The 16,508-nt window shown below is 48.7% G+C and overlaps 1 protein-coding gene across 1 annotated transcript; it reads left to right on the forward strand.

Annotated features, from left to right (window-relative positions):
* The first annotated feature begins 1,050 nt into the window (after positions 1 to 1,050).
* LOC114202002 (double homeobox protein A-like) lies at positions 1,051 to 4,151 on the forward strand. The gene is made up of 4 exons (XM_088020484.1): positions 1,051 to 1,158; positions 1,579 to 1,693; positions 2,212 to 2,363; positions 3,714 to 4,151. Exons 1-4 carry the CDS (start codon positions 1,051 to 1,053, stop codon positions 4,149 to 4,151), a joined length of 813 nt encoding a protein of 270 aa, XP_087876610.1.
* The last annotated feature ends 12,357 nt before the right edge of the window (positions 4,152 to 16,508 follow it).

The raw sequence follows: 16,508 nt of genomic DNA on the forward strand, positions 1-16,508 counted from the left end.
TAGTGGGATTGGGAAAAGCACATTGCATCCAGAGAAGGGGGGGCCATGTCCACCTGCCCAGGGCAAGTACCTGGCTAAGGTGGTCCTGATGTCCTCCTGAAGACCTTTTCCGCCAAAGGTCTGAACCACTAAAGGCAGGGCTACCACAGGAAGCTGTCGAAATGTTGGGGGTGGGACATCAAGGGGTAGGCCATCCCAGGCATTGATAAGTCCCATGATCCGGGTCCTGCCCAGTCGGCCTGCCAGTGCTCTGGAACGCAAGTGACTCCATCGGCATGGCTCTGACCAGGAAATCAAGGAGTAATTTTCCATCCAATTTCCTGCTCCCTGCTTGCATTTTCCAAAGGCCCTGATAATTTTACCGGGTTCGGGAAAGTAAAAGAGACCATATCGATTGCCAGCATACATGCTGGAGGGATTGTGATCCAGGGAGGATTGGAGGAAATGATTAGAGTGAGGCTTGCATATGGCTGCCGTCAGAATGAAAACTGCAGTTGGTGGCCGGGATTCCCAACAAGACTCCCACTTTTGCAAATAGGGAAGCTCTATCTCAGGTGGCAGAGAACAGGAAAATATTCAGCACCTATTTCAGGTCTCATTTACAAAAAGAGAAGTTTCACCTCACTGAGGATCACTTAGGATATTTTGCTGGAGTTGACCTTGATGTTTTTTAGGAGCAGTGGGTTCCTCTTTGTTTCTCCTAAGGTGCTTTCTCCTCTTCATCCCCCCCGCAGGGTTGCTCAGTTCATTGGCATGCCATCACATGCTTTGATAGAAGTTGGTATTTCCCTAGATCCGTGCCTATCAATCATTCCCATAGGCAGATGGTGGACTGCCTGTCCTATCGAGCAGACCCTTAGTTAGATCCATGAATGACAAAGGCACAGGAAGCCCCGATCTTGGAAGGTGAACACAGGGCAGAAAGTGAAGAGCTGAGACCGAACCGCCGGTTTGCATTCCTATGAAAGCCTTCCTAATATGGTTGTCATTTTCCGAGCAACAGGCTCCATCCCATGCGGAACACGATGGAGGAGGCTTGATTTGAAGCCGATGCACCAAGGGGATCTGCACGCATTGTTCCAGCAGAACCAGTACCCAAGCATCGCCACCAGAGAACGACTGGCCCGAGACCTAGACATTCCAGAATCCAGAATCCAGGTAGGTTTGATCTTCATTTGCGTTTTCCCTGGGGGACAAGTCGTGGACAAAATCAGGCCCAAGCCACTGCATGTCAATCTACATGCTCAGCTGGGAAGCTCAGAAGCTTTGGCCCCTGTATGTGCATCTCTGTTAAGCCCATGCCCTTGGAAGTCATTCTAAATCATTCACTCGTGGAACCCAGGTACTATTGGAGCGCCAGGCCTGGGACATTCCAACAGGTCAACACATCTTCGCTGACTTTCCCTAGAGATCATTTTTCCTGAGTTATCTCATGGTCCACACAAAACAGTCTGACATCTTAGGTATGAGAGAAAAAAAAAAAAGCATATATATATATAGATAGATAGATAGATAGATAGATAGATAGATCATGTCCACCAGTGTTGCCTGACCATCGGTTCTTCTTTTGCAATTTAGGTGTGGTTCCAGACCCAGTGCACGAGACAGCTAAGGCAGAGCAGATTGGGGTCTGCCAAATCCCAAGGGCAAGGGCCAACACATGGACAGGAACAGCCTCCCTCTTGGACTCAAGGTGACTCCCCATCATACCAAATGGGTCTCTTCTTGAGCTTCTCCTTCACACAGGAACGGGTATGCATGGGCTTCCATGTGTTTGCCAAGACGGCTTAGCAGAGGAACCCATGACCATTGGTTCTAGCCGCCTTTCTCTTCCCAGAGATGGACACGGTGCATGCACCACCTGTTGGGCTGGTGCATTGTTTCTGGGCAAGAAAGGCTTTGAATCTTCTTGTCCTGAAAATGTAGGAAGGACAGAGTCCTCTTCTGGGGTCACCTCAGACTTTAGATCCAAGCACTGGTTTGTGTGCGTGGGTCCATGGTGACCTCAGTAGACTCAGGGATGTAGAGGCCATTGAGAAAATGGAGAACCATGTGAGAACACACACACACACACACACACACACAGACACACACACACACACACTCACACACACACACACTCATGCATGCAGAAGGACACCAATTTCTCTTTCTACACTGGATGTGCCAGTGGTATCACAGCCCACCTTTCTAACCCTATTCTCTTTTTAGAATATTTCACAAAGGATGTCAGGAGAAAATGGACATCCATTTCTCCATCCCAAACCAGTATCCTTCAAGCCTTTGAGAAGAACCGCTTTCCAAGCATTGCTACCAGGGAACACCTGGCCAGCCTCACAGGTCTTCCGGAATCCCGCATTCAGGTATATTTTCAGAGTGTGGCACATGAGTTTTTCAACGTGGAAGGGATAGTGGTGGGGAATCGTGGGCTCCTTGGACCTATCCACAGGATCCAATGCCCAGGCAATGGGGGGATAGCCTTGAACTTGCGAGTGAGAGACCACCCAAGGAAGAATTTCCAAACCAAATGGTGTGTGTGTGGGGGGGGGGGAGTTGGCAGCGTACATGCGTATAGAAATGGTGAGCAGACAAAAGAGGGGAAACGGAAATATTGACACCTATCTAGAGATCACACAAACTGTCAGCTCTTGAGCAGCTAGTAAGAATCTCCATGCGGCCCTCAGAATTTCCTGAGTGTGAGTGGGGTTGCTGTCCTGCGTGTGGCAACATGTTTGTCAGGATCCTGGGCCTCAGGACCCCAGGACAGGAATGGATTCTACCCGCAAACCACACATTCTCTGGATAACCTATTCATCCAGGATAATTGTCCCAAAGATTGTTGGCAGGTGGGTGAGAGGTCCCGTGTGCCCTGGTTGAGGAAGCTCTGCAGAGAGTGGTTCCTGGTATAGGAGTTGTGAAATGTCCTTATGGTATATGGAGGCTGACTCTCTGGAAGCCTCTCCTTTGGGACAAGACCCTGTGACCCTGCTTCAAGCGGGTCTTCATGGGCTCGTACTCTGAGAAGTCGTGTCCCTGGATACAGGGGAAGCTCAACATGCTCGATACTGAAAACTCTTCTTCCCATGTAGCAAATGGAGGAGAGGGAGAGCGAAATCTGAATGTGAATGTTGTTGATGTGGATTCCTGGCTACTCATGCCTTCCTCTAGACCCATAAGAGATGTGCTTGTAAACTTACCTATCATGTGGATGGGAGGCCAGGAGACATGAGTTGAAGGCCTGCAAGTCAGAATTGGTGGTTTGCCATTGGGGTTACACCCAATCAGACACCAGAGCAGGGAAAGGTGTTAAGAGATGTCCTGAGGCATTCCGGAGGACTTGGAGTAGCCTGGGGAAGGAGGGGCAGGTGGTCAGCTATGTCTTTGTCCCAGGGCTCCTGAAATGGCTGGTTAGAAAGCTCCAATTGGCAATCAAAGAGAAGGCAAGTAGGGACTGAACAGTAGGCAGAGCAGAGCTGATCGCCTGCCATTCAAGCCTATCAAGGGGGGATGGACTCCAGGTCAGGTGTCCACAGTTTCCCTGGGTGTTCACCTAGTTTCCAAAGGCCAAGTGAGAGGTATGGACAGAGCTCCCTTGAGATTCAGACCAAGAGTCCTGGCCTTCTCCACGAGAGATCCCACGTGGACACTGGGGGGAAAGAGTGCTGACATTTATCTCTTCTTCACATGTCCACGACATGTCTTCTCTGTCCCAGGTCTGGTTCCGGAACAGAAGAGCTGGGCACCCAGGGCAGAGCAGAAGTGGCCCTGTGAAGGACATGGAAGCACACCCCAAACCCAGTCCTCATGTGACAGTCCCAGTGGAACCAGGCCTCCTGGCCAGTGTCCCTGTAAGCTCTCCTCAACTGCCTCTGTCCAGTACTCTGGGAAGCATGCAGGGCCTTCCTGCAGGAAAAACTCCCATTCCCTGCATGGGCTTTGCCCCTCCAGTTTTCTGTGGGGGCCCTGGGAGCCAGGCCCTGGGGGCCATGATGGTCCAGCCCACCCAAGGTGGGCAAGGAGGAGACAACTTTCCTGCTGCTAAAGGCCTGAGGAGCTGTTCCTTGACCGGACCAACTCTGGGAGGGTGTCTCTTCATTCGACAAGGTGTTCTTTGCCCCCCATCCCAAGGGGAATACCAGCAACAACATTAGTATGCTGACATGGCACCCCTGCCCTTCCAAGACTACCCTCAGCCTCCAGCTGACTATCCTTGCCAAGGGTTGAAGGAGGCAGTGTACTCGGGGAGAAACTGCGCTACACAGTGCTCGGGCGAGGGGTCCCAGCTTGTCATCGGCACAGGACAGGCTCAGGATGGGTCAGTTCTGCAGCCTGCACATGCTGAGATGTCTGGCTGGCAGCAGCAGGCACTTCCTACTGCAGGGCTGTCTGCTGCGCTCAACCCAGAGCATCAAGCCTCTGCAGAACCCTCAAATTTTTTAGAGGAACTTTTCACAGCCACAGAGATGGAAGAAGACACACACCCTTTTCTGAGTGGGTGTTTGCCACAAGACGACGCGCTGGGTCCCCTGGAAACACCTCTCAGTGAGGAGGAGATTCACATACTACTGACTATGCTGCATGACTCCAGATGGCCTCAGGCCTAGGCACAAGGAGGCCTCGTCCTCCCCAGTCCACACTCATTCAGATCACCTTTCTGGAGATGCAGAACTAGCTGGTCAGCAAGGAGGAGAAACAGGCAGCATTGTGCATGTTCTGGAGATAGACCGATGCCCAAAGCAGCATCCATGGCTTGGAAAGACAGAAGAAGGATATCCTTTCTGCCCTGTGCGCAGGCCTCCATTGCCTTCCCGATGAGCACCAGGCTCCGCAAAGCCTCTGAATGCACCGTGGGCACTGGGCAATGGGTACCCTCCCAGACACCTAATTGATCCAAATCACTGTCAGGACACACAGGTGACCTGCTCCCTGCCATCACGCTTTCCTCTGTGGCCTGGGAAACCCTGGGCCTGGCAGCCAAACCAAGAAAGAAGGAGAGTTTGAAGAAGGACACCTCCACATGCCTTTTCTCCTGCCCAGTCAGATCGTCCCATCTCCAGGAGCTGAACGTGTAGACCAAGACAGGATGCTACATATCTTGACCGTGAGAGCCCACAGTCATAAATCCATCCTGGCTGGGATAGGTTGGGAACCAGCAAAACAGGAAATGACTACAGTCTCCCATCTCTGAGTGATCCTGTCCCAGCCAAAGTCTGGAATGCCCTGGGGACTTTGCCTGGCATCTTTGCCCCGGAGAAGCCTTTCCAAAGAACACAAAATGGCAGCACGAAGGGCCACATCCACTCTCAGCACTCATTCCAGGAAGGGTACCACTCTGTCTTATTCTTCAACCTTAGCATTTGTTTTCTCTTTTGTTGGTATGTATCGGCATGCCTCTCTACCCACATTGTGCCTTCCCTTCTCAGGAAGAAAGATGTTCCCAGTCAGCCTCTTGGTGGCCTTCTGTCAGCAGGGTCACCTCTCTCCACTGCAAGGGCTAACTTGGAGGAAATCCATACTGGAATCGCACGTTTGAGGGGACAATCCATTGCTCCATTAAACCTATTTTTGCCTCCCCAATGTGATCTCTTGGTTGTGATTTGTTCCATTTCCCTCCTCTCCTCTCATGCCTGCCAATCTTCAGAGATGTGAGATGCTTCCTGGCCCTGGGACCGGCTGTGGAAGCCATTGGTATGCCCAAGTCCAGTTCACAGCTTTGGGCCCAGACAACCTCATGGGGCAGCACTTACACTACCTGGCGGTCATCAAGCTTCGCCTGGTTGACCGTGCCTGATGGTCAAGCATTCCTCCAAGGGATGTAGGTTGAACCCAAGTGGCACACAGTCCATGCACATTGTATTTGACCCCACTGTTCTCAGCAGTGGCCAACTTCATACCTAAGGCTCATCCTACTCTGCTGGCAATGAATCTTCCTTCCTTTCCTGCTCTTTGCCTCCGCCACCTCTCCTTGTCTCTATTTCTTCAGATCTCTGTCTCTCTGTGTCTATCTCTCCCACTTTCCCTCACTTTCTCTCACTACTGGACACACACAGATGTCCACACTGTCAGGCCATCATGCTTATGCCACTCAGAGTACGGGCACTGAACCTCCAGAAAGGATCGTGGGTCAAAACATTTGGAAGAATAAGGTGGGAATTGGCGCGGTTTTTTCCTTGGGGTTTTATTCTGCTCTTACCTATTTGCCACATACCCTTGGAGAGGAGAGATTGTGAATTTGGTCATGTGAGGCCCCGCCCCCTCCATGTCCAACACGTCTGTGTTTCAAGGGGGAAGGAACCAGAGAATTCCTATCTTGGTCGCTTCTACCCAAATAGACCTCTATCTCTAACCACACTCACATATGCACAAATATATCTGTATCTCCATGTCTCCATTCGTCCAGACACATGAGTGGATCGTGTTTATCTCTCCACAGATATAGCTTGTGCTAGAAGGCCTCCACATCTCTCTTGCCCTCGTGTATCATTCTTTCAGTTCACTCTATGGAAACGTCTACCTGTAGCTTCGGTAGACAGAGTGGAAGTGTCTCTCTCTCTCCCAGAACAAAGCGGTTTAGAATGTCTGAAAGGTGCCTGGCCAAGGTGGCCTTGGGACAGACTGGGTTTTGGTTCTGTCTAGAGAAGCCACGTGGAAGGACGGCTCACTTGCAGTGGTGGGAAGACTGCGGTCTGATCTGAGAGTGTCTGGGAGGTCTCTGGAGGGGGATGGCACTACTGCACATAGGACATGGAGGGAAGAACAGAGCTGCAGCCACATTGGGGTCGAAGGCCAGAGGAGTCTCAAGTCTGGACTTGAGCCCTGGAGCCTGTCCTGTCAACAGGTGGCCTGTTCCATCCATATTGGTGAGCTTTCAGGGCTCTGGCATGTGTGCAACACGGAGCCACCACTCTGGGAAATCACCTGCCAGAGGTGTCCACGTGGAAGCTGGCAGGAGTCCATCAGCTAGCAGGCTGTTGCTCATGGCCTTGGAGGCCAAGGCCCCAGGGACTCTGATCTGCAAGGACATCCTCACACAACTGTGCCTCCCCTGGGATCCCTCAAAGTGAGCCTCAAACCTCGGATCACCCTGGCCTGGGAATGAGGGATCAACAACAGGACCACATGTCTGCAAAACATCCTCCTGGGGCTGGAAGGCTGCTCCCAGTCTTGATGAGAGTGAACCTCACGCACTGGCTGGTGACCACCTACACTGTAGGGACAGAGAAGCCCAGAAAAGCAACACAGAGCCACCCAATGGTCATTTGCCCTGAGCAGTTCCAATCAGGACTTGGCACTTGGACCCCCTCGGGGGATTTACACTTTCCTGAAAGGCACTGAGTTGAGGATGCTGTCCCCAGAAAATATGTAGGGCACCGTCTGTGGCAGCCCTCTGCCCACACCTCTCCTCATGCTACAAGCCACCACTTGGACAAGCCAAGCCAGAAACGGACATTGGAGAGACACCAACCACCTGGCCAAGGATCAAAACCGAGGGCTTCCAGTAGACACGTTTCTTCTCTTTCTGTAGATGCTGTTTCCACGACCTAAAGCCACCGGTTTCTCTGGCACTGAAGCACAAGCGCATGCCAGCACACACTCAGACACATAGACACCCCCCCCTTCCTACCATTAGCAATTGCTAATGGACTGCCTTCAAGTCCTGGGAGAATGAGTCCCTTCACCACTTATTTCTACTGGGTTCCACTTGTCTCCCTGTAGTACACCTGGATGGGCTTTCAGAGCCCTGTGGGCCAAAAGGATAAAGGAGGGGAATTTGGGTCAGTGTGTACCATTTTCTGTTGGATCACTGGTTGGTTGTTTGCTTTCTTGGTCGTTTGGCTGGCCGGTTTCCTAACTGGCTGGCACTGGGAATCCATTGAAATGCTTGACTCATTGCCCTTTCCACCAGATCTTCCTTTAAAACAATGAAGGGACTTTTATCATAGAAGGGGTTTGGTTAAATTGGAAACACACACACAGCACCACCAGGATCACCTACCCAACACACCAGAAAAATGCCAGCTTTGAATGAGATGCAACATGGCCATTCCGGTTGCTATTTTGTTTTGAACTGATATGTTTTTCTTCATCTGTTTCCCACATTACTGTAACTGACTTCTCCTTCTCCCAGGTCATTATGTAGCACTCTCCTTAGAGAGCTCACATCTCTCTTGACAGGCCCTGCCATGAATAGTCAAGAGCCAAGAATACCAGATGGAGCCAGTGGAAACCTAAAATGATGGACTCCAACAGAGCACAGACTATTTCTCTCTGGGAAACCTAGGGAGGCCTGAATCCATATCAGACTGCAGATAGCATTGCTTCCCTTACACCAGGATCTGGTAGCATCTCCACTTACCCCAAACACTGCACGTTCACGGGCTACATGTGTTTCCTTCAAGGGTGTTTTTCCCTTACACCCAGAAGCAACTAAGAGTGTGGACCAACCTTCTCCACAAACATGGAGATGGCCAACTAGCAATTACCCACTCATTTGCCTCCTATCGAAGCTGTCTGATTTCAGTCCCCTGCCTGGCTCCACACGTGTTGCTTCACAAGTAGCCTGGGACCTGCCAGGGTGTCAGTGGAAACGCGCTCGACAGATGCTAAGGGATTTAAGACACCAAATTAAGTAGCTAACCAGTCCTAATTGGCAGGGGGAAGTTTGAAAATACCAGGACACTTACAAAATGAAAATTAAAAAAAATTAAAAATTAAATGAAAGGGAAAAATGAAAACACGCAAATGAAAAATGTTGAAAGTCCAATATATAAAAAATAAATGTAAACAAAAAAAAAAGAAAGATAGCAAACAATGTAATGCAAGACAAGGGAACTTAATTATGAGGCTCATCTTGGGTGGCCAAATGTGACTCGTTTTCCACACCCACTTGCAAAAATCTGAAGTGATTGTCAAAGTGCCTTCACTGGGTCTGATCCAACACAGAGTCCCAGAGTCACAACACCACGATTTGATGTCAGGGCTGTAATCCTTGAGAAAACCTAGTGGGAGTAGGAAAGGCACATTGCATCCAGAGGAGAAGGGGCAGGGCATGTCCACCTGCCCAGGGCAAGCACTTGGCTCAAGTGGTCCCGATGTCTTCCTGAAGACATCTTTTGCCACAGGTCTGAACTACTGAAGGCAGGGCTACCACAGGTAGCTGTCAAAATGATTGGGACGGGCCATCAAGTGGTGGGCCATCTGGGCATTGGTAAGTCCCATGCTCCAGGTCCTGCCCAGTGAACCAGCCTGCCCTATGGAACCCAAGTGACTCCACCGGCTTTGCTCCCACCAGCACATCAAGGAGTAAGTTTCCATCAGATAATCTGCTCTCTTCGTGCATTCCCCAAAGGCCTGATAATGTTCAAGGGTTCGGGAAAGTAGAAGGGACCACCCTGATTACTGGCACATATGGACATCATCCATGGAGGATTGGGGGAAGGGAATAGAAAGAGGCTTGCATATGGCTGCCGTCAGAATGAAAATGGAAGCTGGTGGCCAGGATTCCCACCAGGAGTCCCTCTTTGCATATAGGCAAGCTAGATCTCAGGTGGCAGAGAACCGATCAAGATTCAGCAACTATTTCAGGTGTCATTTACAAAAAGAGAATTTTCGCCTCATGGACCAGCACTTAGGATGTGTTGTCGGAATTTACCTTCATGTTTCTTTGGAGCAGTCAGTTCTTCTTTGTTTCTCCTAAGGTGCTTTCACTCCTTCACTCCCAATGTGGGTCTCCTCAATTCGTTGGTATGCCATCACATGGTTTGATAGTGGCTGGTTTTTCCCTAGATCCTTGCCTATCACCTGTTCCCACAGGCAGATGGCGAACTGCCTGTGTCTTGTTGAGCAGCCCCTTAGTTGGATCCATGAGTGGCAAAGTCACAGGAACCCCGGACTGAGAAGATGTCGACCTAGCAGAAAGTGAAGAGTTGAAACCACACCACCAGTTTGCATTCCTATTACAGCCTTCCTCATATGGTTGCCATTTTCCTAGGAACAGGCCCACTCCCATGCAGATGATGGTGGAGGCAACTTGTTTTGAAGCTGAGGCAGCAAGGGGCTCTGCAAACATTGTTCTAGCAGAACCTGTACCCTGGCATCGCCACCAGAGAACGACTGGCCCAAGAGCTAGATGTTACATAATCCAGGATCCAGGTAGGCTTCAAGTTCCACTGCATTCTTCCTGGGGTCAAGATTGGACACAATCCGGCCCAAACCACTGCATGCCAATGCCCATGCTCAGCTGGGGAGCTCAGAAGCTTTGGCCCCTGTTTGTGCATCGCTGTTGAACCTGTGCCCTTTGACGTCATTCCAAATCATTCACTCCTGGACATGAGTAGCATTGGTGTGCAAGGCTTGGGACATTCCAACAAGTCAACACCATTTGGCTTACCTTCCCTAGAGATCATTTCTCCAGAGTTATCTCATGGCCCACACAAAACACTCTTGAGACCATAGCTATGAGAAAAATAATATATATATATTTATATTTATATTGTATATATATAATATATACACATATGCTATATATATCATGTCCACAAGTGTTGCCTGACCATCGGTTCTTCTTTTGCCACTTAGGTGTGTTTCCAGAACCAGTGCATGAGACAGCTAAGGCAGAGTTGTTTCTGGTTCACAAACCCCCAGGGGAAGGGCCATCGTACAGACAGGAACAGCCTCCTGCTTGGACTCAAGGTGACTCCCTAGCATACCAAATGAGTCTTTTCTTGAGCTTCTGGTCATCATGGGCTTGCCAAGTGTATGGCAAGAAGGCTTAGAATAGGAACCGATGCTATCTGGTTCCAGCCACCTTTCTTTTCCCCTGGCTTCAGAGAGCACCTCTCTGCCTATTCCTCTTCTCTCCCCTCAGGTTCCGACCCTGTGTATCTGCTTGCAGACCAGACAGCTCCATCTGAGCTCACATTTTCAACAAGTAATTAATGGGAACTTACTGTGTGCCTATGGGGAACAATATGGGAGTTTCTAGAAGACATTCCTTTTGTTTGTTTGTTTTATAGTTTCAGAGGTAAAATTTAGTGATTAATCAGTTGCATATAACACCCAATGATCATTCCTAGTGCCCTCCCTAATGCCCATCACCAAATTACCCTTTCTCCCCACCCACTTCCACTGAAGCAACCCTCAGTTTCATCCTTATATTTAAGAGTTTCTTATGGTTTAGCTTCCTCTCTGTTTTCATCTTATTTTATTTTGTCTTCCCGTCCCGTATGTTCATCAGTTTTGTTTCTTAAGTTCGCAATATGAGTGAAATCATATGGTATTTGTCTTTCTCTGACTAAGTTCATTTAGCATAATACTCTCTAGTTCCAGCCACATCATTGCAAATGGCAAGGTATCATTTTTTCTTGGTGCCTGAGTACCATTCCATTGGCTTTTGTTGCCCCACTTCTATGAGAGCTGAATGAGCTTTTGGGAAGTAGGTAATGATTTGTGACACAGTTTCATCCTTTCCACATTTATGTTCATTGTGGGAAGATGTACCCAACATATATCTACCATTTTCAACACTTATATATAAGCTTTGATAGATGACTTGAGAATAGCATTTGCTATAGTGCCATGTTGTCCAACTTACCCCTCAACTGTGAACTTTCATTGGGTCTAATGGCCATTAATATCATGTCATTAATATCAGTGTCAATGTTTCAAAGAATGGTGACTCTGTGTGACACATTTAGCTTTGTACTGATTGAGTTTTTTAAGCGTCACCATGAACTTCACCATAAATACATCAAAAATAATATTTTTTCATCTTAAAGGAAACTTAACCTGTTTTCTTTCAAAGATGGTTTCCAGGCAATGATGTCTGAAGGGTTACTGAGAAAGCCATTCATCATTGGTCAGCCAAACTGCATGGTAATAGGCCACCAATTGGGGTTGCCCTGATAGGCCACCAATTTGTGATTGGCCAGGGCACGGTGGTGACATATCAAGAAGGACTTGGGGTGCCACAGGGCTTTTGTAAAAGCATGGCAACAGCTGAGGATAAACTGAGGAGAGAGATGGCACTTCGGCCACAGCTCTTCCTGCTATTCCTTGAGTTCTCTACTCTGTTCTCTGCTCCTGCCCATTGCAAGCCCCTGCCCACTCCTCCTCCCCTGGGGGTCTCATCAGGGCTCTGCACCCCACCTTCATGTTTGCCCTTATATTTGTGCCCCTCTGTTGTCCTGAGCATCCTCGAACCCGCACCCGGTGACTCCTGGACCCATTTCCCACTGTGAGGTTGGCCTGGGTGCTCAGGTATGCATTCTGATTTGGCATGTGGGAGAAGGACACTGGGAATCAAAGTACAGTGGATTCTCAGCCAGCTGGGCCCCACACCTCTGGGGTCACATCTGGGCTCATCATAGCAAAGCTGAGTCCACAACCTGAGGGAATCACCACATCATTGGACACGGTTAGAGTCCTTGGATCCCAGGTCCTCAGACAATGAGCTATCTGACCCAGCTCAGAGGTGACAAATGAATCCCCAAGACACCTGTCTGACCAGAATCCCACAGACCACAAACCCTCAAAAACGGCACAACTTAAAGAAATTCAGTCCCCAAACAATGCACCAGGTACCTGAACCCTGGGAGCCCTCAGAACCCATTTGACACTGGGCAGGTGAGACACATAGATATGGGGTAGACAAGGAGCCCTCACACCACAAACTGGTCAGGCCACTGTGGCACAAGGCAAGTGAGTCCAGAAAACACGAGTCTTGCCAAGTGCCAAGATACCATGAGTTTTGCATCCCAGCTAAGCATTGGGAAAAGGACTCAACTGGACAGCAGTCTCACCATGTGCCTTTTGACTTGGAGACCAAGAAGTGAGCTCTGGGATGGGATAAGCACACACCTGGACAGCAGGCTGACCATGTGCTCTAGGACCTGGAGACAACAACACATCTTTGTGCTATGCAAAGGAGGCACCTGGACAGAGATTTCCCAATGTGCCTTTGGACCTGGAGAGTAAAATAGAGCTCAGCACCAGGCCAAAGAGACTCCAAGACAAAGGGATCATCATGTGCCCCTGGATCTTGAGACCAACAACACATCTCTGCTAGGCCAAGGAAGCACCTAGATTGAGGTCTCATATTGTGCCTTGGGACCTGGAGACCAAGAACTCAGATCTGTGCTAGGCCAAGCAACCTGGACAGAAGGATCAAGATGTGCTCATGGAACTGCAGACCAAGAATGGAGCTCTGTGTTAGGTGAAGCAGGCACCTTGACAGCAGGCTCACTATCTGCCCTTGTACAATGGAGACCAAAATCGAATCTCTGGGCTAGCCCCAGCACACACCTAGACAGAGCGTTCACCATGTGCACTTGGAACAGGAGACCAACAAATCAGCTCTGTGCTAGGGCAAGCAGGCACCTGGACAGAGGTCTCATCATGTGCCCTTGGAACTGGAGACCAATAATACAGCTCTGCACTAAGCCAAGCAGGCACCTGGACAGTGGTCTAACCACGTGCTCTAGGATGTGGATCATTCCTTTCCCCGCAAAGCGCAGGGAACTCAAACACTGGGATTACCATTTGGTCTCAGGCTATGAGACCTCTGAACCTGCTCAGCACTACACCCATGTGTCCACTGGTCTCTTGGCCACCTGGGAGCATTCAAACCAAGAGCCCTCTAGTCATGCTTAGTATTGGCCTAAAAAGCCACTGGGACAACAGCCTGATCCAAAACCCTCTGAATGGCTGCCTTCCAACTCTGCAGAGAAGTGAGCATTTGAGTCCCTTCTCACCTGGGATTGATTTCAGCCTGAGTTCCTTGTGGTTGGCTACCTGTGCATTATTCATCTTGTGAGGAGTTCTCCTCCTCAGGAGAAAACGGCACCATGCCCTAGAAAATAAAATAGACTAGTGGTTTGAAGACTTTGTATTAAATCTAAAGGCGTGAAGTGAGGATGGTGGCTGGGAGGAAATTATAAAGGAGACCCAGGCCCTAAGCACTGAGTCATTCATCCCACACTTGAACAAGAGGTTCTCCATCCTGGAGGGAGAGATGAAGATTGAAACAAGAGGCCAAGCAGTGCAATGAGAGGTAAGCTCAGCTCCATGACGTGAAGAGGTTCTTCATTCAAATGAAGATCTTCCTGGAAGTTTCTGCTTCCCACGTAGTGCCCCAGGGTTGAGTTCTGAGGACCCTACCCCCGATGACAGAAGAGGAGCTTGGAAAAATGTGGTCATCTCCAGGAGTGGGGGTTTGATATGAATTTGAGTATTAGGTTAAATAGACTATTTAAAATTATCATTTCTGAATGAGTAATTTATGAGAAACAACCCCCATGTGATTGTGATGTGCAGCCTGGCTTACAATAACTACTGCCCCATACGAGTCATCACATTCTCCTGATGCTGGGCAGGGATGTCTATGGCTCTGAGAAAATATCAGTGAGGGGCGTGTGGGTAGCTCAGGCATTAAGCGTCTGCCTTCAGCTCAGGTCATGATCCCAGGGTCCTGGCATTGAGCCCCGCATCGGGCTCCCTCCTCCGCAGGAAGCCAGCTTCTCCCTCTCCCACTCCCAATGCTGTGTTCCTGCTCTCGCTATCTCTCTCTCTGTCAACTAAATAAATAAAATCTTTTAAAAAATTTTTAAAAAGAGAATAAAAAATATCAGTGAATTATGCAGAGTGATATAATATATATATATATATATGTATGTATATAAAATTTGTGGTCATTCCAAATGTTTTGTTGAGGGTGACTTCAAGTTTTTAAACATTGTGGTTTGAAAATACGCATGGTATGGAGGCCGAGCAAGATGGCGGAGGAGTAGGAGACCTGGATTTCATCTGGTCTCAGGAATTCAGCTGGATAGGGATCAAACCATTCTGAACACCTATGAACTCAACAGGAGATGGAAGAAAAGAATAGCAACAACTCTCTGAACAGAAAAGCGACCATTTTCTGGAAGATAGGAGGAGGGCAGAAGTGAATTCGCAGTGATATTCATGAGGATAGATGGTGGGGGAGGCGGCTTCCGTTGGCCACTTTTGGGAATTGATAGAGCCACAGAGCACAAAATCAGAATGTTTAGAAGTCAGCTCCGCTGAGGGACGTCACTCCAGTGGCTAAGCGGGGGGGGGGGGGTGGAACCCTCGTGGGACAGTGAGGTCTCAGGACCCTCGGGGTCACAGAAAGACTGGGGGTGCCTGAGTGCAGCAGAACTCCCAGTTATTGGAGCAGGGAAGCCGGCTGCATAGACGGAGACGAGGCGCGGGCTCTCAGCTCGGGGTGGCCATAAATTGTGATCCGTGGCACAGTCGGACCTCTGCTCCTCCAGCAGGGACCCAACAAGCGGCAGATCTGGGGAGACTCCCCTTCCTTCCCTGGGAGGAGTGACCTGGGAGTGCACCACATGGATCTGCTGGGTTTGGAGACACCACACCAGGTAGGGTGCTGGAGACGGAGGCCCTCAGTCACAGGCCACGTGAGCACGGAGTGCGGCCAGAGACCGGGGACCTGAGTTCTCCGCTCCGGAGGAGCGGAGATTGGGAGGCCATCATTTTCACTCTCGTCATCCAAAGCTGTACTAAAAGCTTGCAGGGAACAAAAGCTCCCGAGAACAAACCCGAGCAGATTACTTAGCCCAGACCGGCATGGGCGGGGGAATTCCGCCTCCGGCAAAGACATTTGGAAACGACAGCAACAGACCCCTCCCCCAGAAGATCACCAAGAATAGCCAACCAAGACCAAGTTTACCCATCAATGAGAACGGCAGAACTCCATCGCTAGGGGAATACTCCACATAGAATTCATGGCTTTTTTACCATGATTTTTTAATCTTACAAAGTTAATTTTTTTAACTGTCTTTTTTTTAATTTTTCTTTTTCCCTTTTTCAACCAACATCTTATGAATCCCTTTTTTAAGAAACATTTTTATTTTTCATTTTTAGAGTCATATTCTATCCCTTCATAGTAGTTAACCCTTATTTTTGGTGTATATATGTACGTTGTTCTCTCTTTAAAATTTTGAGATACAGTGTCTTCTAACAGATCAAAATATACCCTAAATCTCTAGTGTATGGCTTGTTCTAGTCTCCTGCCTGATCACATTCTCTCCCTTTTTTTTCTTTCTTTTTTTTTTAAATCCTCTTCTTTCTTTTTTCAAAAAACTTACCAATTCCTTTTATAAAATTTTTATACTTATCATCTTTACACTCATATTCCATCACTTCATCATATCAACCCTTATTTTGTACATATATAAGTTTTTCTTTCTTTAAAATTTTGGGAAGCACTTTCTTCTAACAGACCAAAATACAACCAAAATCTAGTGTGTGGCACTGATCTATGCACCAGCCTGATCATATTTGATCATATCCTGTTTTTGTTTTGTTTTGTTCTGTTTTTATCTTTATCTTTATCTTTTCCTTTTTTTTCTTTTTCTTCTTTCCTTTTTTCCCTTTCTTTTCCCCTGGTTTCAGGTCTCCTCTGATTTGTTTAGAACATATTTTCTGGGGACTTGTTACCCTGTTAGCATTTTGTTCTCTCGTTC

Source organism: Eumetopias jubatus, unplaced genomic scaffold (genome assembly GCF_037043125.1).
Source record: "Eumetopias jubatus isolate StellerSeaLion01/CBP00866 unplaced genomic scaffold, mEumJub1_p1.0 scaffold_30, whole genome shotgun sequence".
In the NCBI taxonomy this organism is placed as follows: domain Eukaryota; kingdom Metazoa; phylum Chordata; class Mammalia; order Carnivora; family Otariidae; genus Eumetopias; species Eumetopias jubatus.

Coding starts and splice junctions, on each gene's coding strand:
- LOC114202002 (XM_088020484.1), top strand. CDS start 1,051: ATGCACCAAGGGGATCTGCACGCATTGTTCCAGCAGAACCAGTACCCA. Junction 1,694..2,211: donor GCCTCCCTCTTGGACTCAAG/GTGACTCCCCAT, acceptor TTCTCTTTTTAG/AATATTTCACAAAGGATGTC. Junction 2,364..3,713: donor TTCCGGAATCCCGCATTCAG/GTATATTTTCAG, acceptor TCTCTGTCCCAG/GTCTGGTTCCGGAACAGAAG.